At 38.5% G+C, this 9,150-nt stretch overlaps 1 protein-coding gene across 1 annotated transcript in view; it reads right to left on the reverse strand.

The window, feature by feature from the left end:
• Positions 1 to 3,933: 3,933 nt before the first annotated feature.
• Positions 3,934 to 9,150, reverse strand: part of DNAI3 (dynein axonemal intermediate chain 3) — a 69,201-nt gene continuing 63,984 nt past the window's right edge. The window contains exon 11 of the mRNA XM_044674843.1: positions 3,934 to 4,056. Coding sequence (XP_044530778.1) covers positions 3,934 to 4,056 — 123 coding nt within the window. The remainder of the gene's footprint in view (positions 4,057 to 9,150) is intronic.

Here is a 9,150-nt window from a genome sequence, read left to right on the forward strand (position 1 = left end):
CTTGGTTCCATGTTACCCATGTCAAGCCAGCAAAAGACATGCCCCAACAACAACCACAAGACCCAGTCATTATACAGCACAAAGATAAATTAGCACCAACCAATCAATCAAATAAATCCTTAGAAAGTCCACAGCCTATACATGAGACCATAGAACCAGAGCAGCAATTAGAACAACAATCAGAGCATGAATCAGAACCACAATTAGACCAAGAACCACATTTATTACACCAAATTTTATACCCAAATGATTATCCCATCCCAATTACATCTTAAAAGAATCACCTGTAAACCATTATGACAATGAAAAAGAATCAACAGCAGAAGAAGACACAACATTTGATTTGCAATTAATCCAAGACCTAGATATTGTCATTGACAAATAAATGAAAGCACAAAAGACTTTATCACAAACTCTTGTTACCTGTAATCATCTTTATTAAACAATGACAAAAAAAGAAGAAAAGATTAATCACGTTTCATAGACATTTTGACACAAGTCAACACACCAGAACATCAGTTCAAGTGCAAGTTGACAAGCATGTGAGTAACATCAAACGACACAAGTGAAGTGTTGCTGACTTTGCAGATCATCACAAGGACAGCAAACCTGAGGACTACAAAAGACATCTGTGATCAAATACAATCGGTGTATGGGACAACAAACCACACTGTGAAGAGGAGCATTGGAACAACGTTGGAAACATGCATTTGAAAAACATAACTTACACCCAACAGAATTCTCACTGCATCCAACACTTTAGATTCTATCCACACAGTACATACACTTTGCAGAAGAATTCCAGTGGAGTAAGTATGTAACACTTCATTACACAGAAAGGTCACACTAGACAACACATAGAACATTTTCTGACTTCACATCTACATGTGAAACATAAACTTACACTTAAGAGAGAAGTTTGTCTGCCTTAGCACAGAATTTTCCTCTTATTTTGATTCAGGCACCTTGTACTCAAATCACCTGACGTTCCTTGTAAATAATGTGAATATGTAAATGTTTGCTTACTATTCCTTAGCAATAAGTTTTACTAACACACAGGGACAGTTAGTTAGCTTGATAAGTTAGAACAGGGACAGAATTTTCTAAACTTTCTTTGTAAATATTGTACATAGCTTAAGTCTATAGTTTAACCGAAAGACTTACAAAGAATATTAGTCTTCCTTATTCTTACTAACATTTCTAACATAGACATAAGTGTACTAACATATCCATATACTAACTTTAGGAAGATGAATTAGAATTTGGAAATTTAGATTGCAAAATTTTTCTTAATTGATACTTTTGTTGCTAGTTCATGAAATTAGATAAGTACATAGATAGAATTTATTACTTTGTTTTAGTTAGTAAATGTTAACTTTAAGACTGTTTGTGAATGTTTGCATTTAATCTGCTTTTCCTTTCTGTTTAAAATTTTGCAAAACTGAAACCCCATTACTTTCCTATGCCTTTCCCACAACCCATCTTAGTTTTAACTTAGACTAGTCTTAGCATAGTTTAGGAGTAAGCAACCTTTTTATTATTTTAGAAAACTTAGATAGGGATAAGATCATAGTTATAATTTAGTTTAGAATAAGAGTAGTAACCCCTTACATCTTAGCAACCAGAAAATGTTGCAAGGTGCAAATTTTCCAAAAAACATATGAGCAGATCTGTAATGCAAGGTGGCTAGCAGAAACATTTTGCTTCTGTAATTTCTAATGGTCACAAAAAGTCAGTTAAACATCTTAGAATCTTCAGAAAGTCAGAACTTAAAGCTATAAATAGAGGTGAAGTTCCAACTGACAGGGCTTTTGCCTTCTGGCTTTTGCTGTGGCTGGAGGCTTTTGCTTTGGCCTAATTGCTTCAGCCTTGGCCTGTGCTTATTTTGTTTTGGGGAAATTTGGACCTATCTCATTTCTCTGGACCTCTCCCTGATCTCCCATCTCCATCCCTTACCTTCCCTGAATTTCCTTTGGGTCCTGGTGGAAGGGAGGGCTTGGTGTTCAGACATTGTGGGTTTAGTTTCTATAGGCTAGTAGAGTATCCTCAAATAAGTTACCCCTAGTTTAAATGATTTGATAGAGACTTTACTTAAAAGGCAGTCAAATCTTCCTGACTGGGAGAGCCAGACTCTCTCTGTCTGAACCTCTCTGTTACCCATCGCCCACCATCACCTTCTTCCTAGCAGCAGTTAGAAAACCCTGAACCTCTCTCCCCTTCCGACTACCCCTGGTATTAATAAATCCCGTTGTTACCTATTCAAACCCTCTGGTGAATTATTGTGCCATAAATTAAGACAAGGGTTCAAGGGGAAGGAATCATTTTTCTTTATTTCTTGAAAGAATTGGGGGCATCCATCTTGGCAGGAAGTACATACCTCAAGTCCAGCCATCAGTTTGACTGGCAGGGAGGGGCCCTCTCGACTCCTCCCTCAAGAGATTTTGAAACAAACCAGAGAAACCCTCCAGGAAAAAACTAAATTTTCTTACTGGACCTAGTTTCTTCCCTGTACCCTCTGTCTCAAGCCTCTGGGAATACACCTGTTTGAGCTGCCCTCTCTTACATACCCATTTCCTTTATCTCATATATACATTCCCTTATCTTCATTCCTCCTCCAATCACCTTATAATCCCCTCATATCCCTATTTATCCTTCCTCACATCCAAATTGCATTCATTGACCCTACTCAGATTATAATTATTTACCTTTTTATAACAATTATCTCACAGATGCACTGCACAGAGCATCCCTGGGCAATATGTTCTTGTACCCACATAGGCTTGGGAGGGAAATTGGGTGAGCATAATGTCATTGTTTTCATTTACCTTTTCCACATCTCCAAGACCCTCAGATTCAAGCAGAACTAAGATAGGGCCAGGTTTTGTGAGGTGATCAACACATCACATCCAGATGCCCTTTGCGTGAGACTGAATGGTAGAGCAAGGGGAGAAGCCTGCAAGAGAAGGATGAGATGTAAACACCCAATGGAGGCAGGAAGCCCAAAAGCCACAGCAGCCAAACTCAGAGGTCCTAAAATGAGAAGATGGGAAGCTCTTCATTAGGGAAAGAATAATAACAAGAATAATGGCATTTATATAGTACATTTTACATGGGCTACCTCATTCTGTCTTCAGAGTAGAAGTTGATGTTACTTTTATTTCTGTTTCACAGAGGAGGAAACAGACTGAGAAAGGTTAATTACTAGCCCTGGATCACATAGCCAGGAAGTAGCTGAGGTGAATTTCAAATTCAGATCTTCCTGGTACACAATCCTCCTTTATCCACAATCCCATTGCTAGGGACAGAGGAATGCATGCATTAAGTTCAACCAGAACAATGTGAAATTAGATTTATGTGGTAAGATTAATGGTAAAGGTAGTAAAGAAGATCGACGAGACCTGTAGGCTTGTATGGAGATGTCACCTTTCTGAACACAGTCAGCCACATTCAATGCTTCAAAAGCCTTAGACCAAGTTCAGAAATCTGGGTATAGAGAATAAATAGTAGCCCAAAGGAGAGTATCATGACAGGGTTAGTAGGGCAAGGAGGCAATGGCTTCTAAAAGAACCGTGGACACATACATATCAGTTAGGTGATCCTGGGCAAGTCATTAAATTCCTGTGTACTTCTCCCTCCAAACCCTCAAGAAACCTTCTAAGACCTGAAATAATAGAGAAATTACTTATTTACTTGGGAAGAGAAAGTCTCTACATTGCAGGAATCGCAGATCAGTTACAAGCACAGCATGTGGCATAGTTTCTAGCACATAGTAGGCAGTTTATAAGTGTTTTTTGATTGATTACAAGGCAATAGAAAATCAGGGACCAATTTTTAAGCTTTTAGTCAGTCTCAGACATGCCTGGTAGCAACTGTAACCTATGGCATAATGTCCTCCAAAAGTAGGCTCCTAGAGTCCAGAGACTCCACTCACCTTTATTCTTTCCTGCCAGCCTGTTCAGCAGGATTTTCCAAGATGATAAAACACAGGCCAACAATAGCTACCACCACCACAGACTTGGTAATGGAGGTTAGAATCTGTCGGGCCCCAGGAGGCTCCTGTAGCCTAGAACAATGCCCAACACTGGCTGCCTCTCAAGCTAGAGCAAAGCTTCACATCCTGGAGGTAGGATCTCCTCCTCCAGGTTGTGTTTTGTGGTGAGACTCTGTGTTGGATCGTGGGGATGGCTAGTGTAGACTCACTGTTGGCAGCAGAATGGACCATGGGGAAGGGTGCTGAGTGAGCTCAGGGTAGGTGTCAGCTCTTGGACTTTTATTTATTTATTTATTTTTTTGGTTTTTACCTTTTTTTGGGAGACGGTGGAGACATGGGAAATTACTTTATTTGTGATGCATAATTTCTATTTTGGAAATGTTTGAGAGGTCAGAGAAAATGTCTAATCCTTGATCTTTTTGGTGACCTGACCTCACAATTGCCTTTAAGACACATTTTATTCAGAATTGTTTTTCTGTCCATAGTTTTCCTGTCCTGAGTCTTAGAAAAATGAACCCTCTATTTACTTTTAACTGTTGCACAGTATGATTTAAGAGAAAATATTTAGATCATTGATCCATTTGGAAATTATTACAGTATATAGAATACATACTGTCTCTGTTAATCATTAAATTATTATCCAGTCTTCTTAATAGATTTTGTTGAAAAAATAAATTCTTTTTCCATTTATTTAGTTGTTTTAGATTTATCCTAGGAAGAGACCTCAGAGGTCATCTAGACCAACTTCCTCGTTGTGAAGATAAAGAAACACAGCAGTTAGGCGGCTCTTGTAAAGTTACACAAAGATTGCATGGCAGAACCTGAACTTGAAGATAGGTCCCATGGGTCCAATCCCAAATCTTTTTCCCATTACTGCCTCTCATCTATTAGGCTTATCAATCCTAAAGGCAACTACACAGCATAGTGGGTAAGAGCCCTGGTCCTGGAGTGTAGAACTGATTTCAAGTCCTATTTCAGAGTGTTACCAACTGTGTTACCCTGGGCAAGTCACTTTCTCCATGTCTCAATTTTCTCCTTTGTAAAAGAGGTTTAATAATAGCATCCACTTTCCAGGCATCTTGTGAGGACGAAATGAGAGAACATATATCCTGCATTTTGTAAACTAATGCTAGCTACTATAATGCTCATATTTATTATAGCACTGAAGAATATTTAGTTTATAAACTTGTTTATTTTATTTCAATTATTTGATTATTTAATTTTTAAAGCATCTAGTGGCAAAGGGATTGGTGAGAGTTCTCAGCTTGGAAACAGGAAGATCTTCAGAAATTCAGGCCCTCGTGTGGGCTCCTACTAATTCTCTATCATCAGGTTTCTGAAGACAGTCTAAAGTGTTCATAACATTGGGTTGTGAGAAATCAAAGTTTCTCCCTTTTCCATCTCTTTTTCAAAGTTTTTTAAACTCAAAATTTTTTTATCTCAGTTTTGGCTCTTCCAGACAACATCTCCTCTTCTAGACTTCTAGAGAGAATTGAGGATAAATATTTATTGAGCACCTAGTGCATGCATAGGTCTGGGACATCCAAGATAATCCTTGCTTACTATTAGGTTGTAACTTACTAGCTGTATGACCAGGGCCAGTCATTTAACCTCCCTCAGCTTCACTTTCCCCATTTATCAAAAGGGGGGGTAAGAACACCTTGTTTCTAACGGATTGTTGGTGGAATTGTGAATTGATCCAACCATTTTGGAAGGCAATATGGAGTTATGTGCAAAGAGCTTTAAAAGAATGCATACCTTTCAATCCAGCAATAGTAGGCTTATACCCCAAAGAGATAATAAGAAAAAATGTTTGTCCAAAATATTCATAGCTGCACTTTTTTTGGTGGCAAAAAATTGGAAAATGTGGGATTGTCCCATGATTGGGGAATGAATGAACAAATCACGGTACCTAATTGTGATGGAATACTATTGTGCTATAAGGAATGATGATCTGAAGGATTTCTATATGAACTGGGAGAACCTCAATGAACTGATGCAGAGTGAAATGAGCAGAACCAAGAGAACATTGTACTCAGAAAGTAAAACATTGTGGAGCAATCCAATATAATGGACTTTGCTATTAGTAACAATGCAACAAATCAGGGCACTCCTGAGGGACTTGTGGAAAGATTGCTAAGCATATTGAGAGAAAGAATTATGAGAGGAGAAATGCAAAAAAGCAAAATGTATGACATCACTTATCACATATGGGTATGTGATTTGGGGTTTAGGCTTTAAAAGGTCACTCTATAGCAAAAATGAATAATATGGAAATGGGCATCAAGGGATAACATTTGTACAACCCAGTGGAATTGCTTGTCTGCTCTAGGAGGGGGGAGAGAAAGAAAATTAATCATGTAAGCATGGGACAATATTTAAAAATGAATTAAAAAACACCTTGTTTTCAGGGATGTGGTGAAGATCGAACATAATCTAAATAAAATGTTTTGGGAATTAAAATGTTAGCTGTGACAAAAATGAAGGCATATACTTGAGATATGGAGGTTTCCTTTTTCTTTTTCACTTCCTAGGATTGGGTTTTATTTAGGTTCATGAAGCCTGACCCCATATAATACTTCTTACTACTGGCCCCAGCAGTGAGCATATGGCAGCGCTCTCTGTCAGAGTGTTTAGGGTCTTTGCCAGCCATCTTGTTAGAAAACCAGGCAAAGTGTTTGAAGTTCATCCTCATTTCTGATCAATCCCTTTGCATCTGGATCATCTCCAAATATTCTATTCATCTTCTATATCCTTGCCCAAATACCTGTACAGGGCCCTTCTCTCTCCATAGAGAAAGACTTTTTGACTTCAAGTTAAGGCCAGTTTGCAACTAATGGAACTTCCTGCCAATGTCTGAGCAGACCGAAACTAAAGCTGGTTGGATTCTAGGAAATCAGCCCTTTTCTGTGCCGTGTTATGCTGTTTTGTGTGTTTTGTGTTTTGTGTTTTGCGTGTGTGTGTGTGCATGTGTCTGTGTGTGTGTTGTTTCTGCAGTAAAAATAATTTCTCTTTCCATGTAGATCAATAATTTCCTTTTTCCTGAGTCTTAGAATGTTTCCTGGGGACACTAGGAGAGTAAGTGACTTGCCAAGGGGCACACAGCTAGTATGTATCAGAAGCCAGTTCTTCCTTCCTAACTCTGCCCTCTTGGCCATGATGTTCTAATGTTCTCTTCTTAACTCTCTATCACCAGGCTTCTGGAGACAGTTTATGTTTTTGGTTAAATGACGGTTTGAGAAAGCAAATTTTCCGTTTCTACCTTCTTCAGTCCAGGGAGACTCAGTATTCTAGAAGTGTCTGGGGTTCTGGGGTAACCAAGCAGACTTTAATCTAGATATATACTATCAAATGTACACATACATACATAGGCTAAGAGAAGATTCATCTGGTCAGACATTAGTGGAGACAGAGATGAGAACCTTGTCTCCTCAAATTCCTAGACTGACCCCTGTCCCAGGATGAATTGACAATAAATAGGATTGGCTTAGCTCCTGGAAACTGTACATCTGCCCTGAAGAACTGAATTCATAAGGAGGTACTTAATTCTCAAATATCTCTTCATTCCCCTAGACATTATAGCTGATATGATCTAATCTTTTTTTTTTCTTCTAAACCCTTACCTTCCATCTTAGAATCAATACTGAGTATTGGTTTCAAGGCAGAAGAATAGTAAGGGCTAGGCAATGGGAGTTAAATGACGTGCCCACGGTCACACAGCTAGGAAGTGTCTGAGGCCAGATTTGAACCCAGAACCTCCCATCTCTATGCCTGGCTCTCAATCCACTGAGTCACCAGCTGCCCCTGATATAATCTACTCTTAAGTACCTTTTTTGTCTTCTTAGTTTTTTCTATTGTATCTAGGGTACCTTAGTCTCTGGCTACATCCCATTTCCCAAGGGTTGACATAATCAATCTGTTGTTCTTCCTTTTCTATAGTCCTTAAGGTATATATTGTCATATTCAAATAAGAAAAGGAAAATGGGTTTAGCTAAAGTAACATTCATCCTAACCACCACCTCAATGTTCATGTACTCCTTTACCCAAGGAGTGATTAGGTTATGGTTTTATGTGATTCCTGACTACTTTATGAAAATTTTGACAATTTATGACACTTACATATACCTCACACTGACAATGGCAGAGTTTTTATCCTACCTACCAGCAATAGTAGTGACCTTAGTAATAGTAATTCAAGGATTCATGGCACTAAGAAAAGTAACCAACCTACTTTTTGGCAAAGGCAAAAACAACAATGGGAATATGATCACACTGATGAAGGAACAACTGAAACTAATGATTGAAATAAATAACAAGGTCAAACTAGGTCAGGCTCTAGATGATCATACCATTATGCAAGTGGAGATCATTGAAAGCACATAAAAGCCAAAGGCAAAACAAACTCCCAAAACAAATATGATAGATGCTGGTACACAAACTGAATTTGAAATACATGAGGCTACACAGACTGAGAATGGAGCAATGGCACCTGCCACCGTGTCCTTGTTCCCAATAATCTACCAAACACAATTTAGAGCATATGGGGAAGCTGTGAATATGAAAACTTACAAAGCATTCATGGCACAAGACCTAGAAGTGTTAAAGAGGAGGTTCCCCAAGTTCTTCCTGTTCCCCTACAAAGCAGCAAAAGAATGAAAACTCACTTTCAGTCTTTTCAACCCCTCATACTCTGACGTGGAACTTATACTAGATGATTTTTTTACACCAAGTGAAAAGGCCAGATTTATTGAGGAAACAAGAACTAACAGGGATTTAATGGATTGGCCATGCAATCATGCAGACATAGACTTGAGCTCACCAGCAAACATGAGAGAATTGATTAAATGCAGGAGACTTACTAGAGGCAATAAAGGTACATGGGAGGAGACCAAATGGGTGGAACAAATATGAAAGGATGAGGCAAGCTGAGGTCGAAAACCCAAGTCTGTTTCTGGATAGGCTAGTAGAAAACTCAGAAAATCGCCTAGGATTCAATAGAGACCAGGCAGAAGAAGCTTTACCCCATATAAAGGGACAATTTATCGAAGGAACTAGAGTGCCAATTCAAATCTACTTTAGGCAGAGTTGTCCACAATGGGAAGAATTATATTTAGAGGAAATGAGGAAACATGCCTCATATATATATATATATATACATA

The sequence above is a fragment of the Gracilinanus agilis genome, chromosome 4, assembly GCF_016433145.1.
Source record: "Gracilinanus agilis isolate LMUSP501 chromosome 4, AgileGrace, whole genome shotgun sequence".
NCBI lineage: Eukaryota > Metazoa > Chordata > Mammalia > Didelphimorphia > Didelphidae > Gracilinanus > Gracilinanus agilis.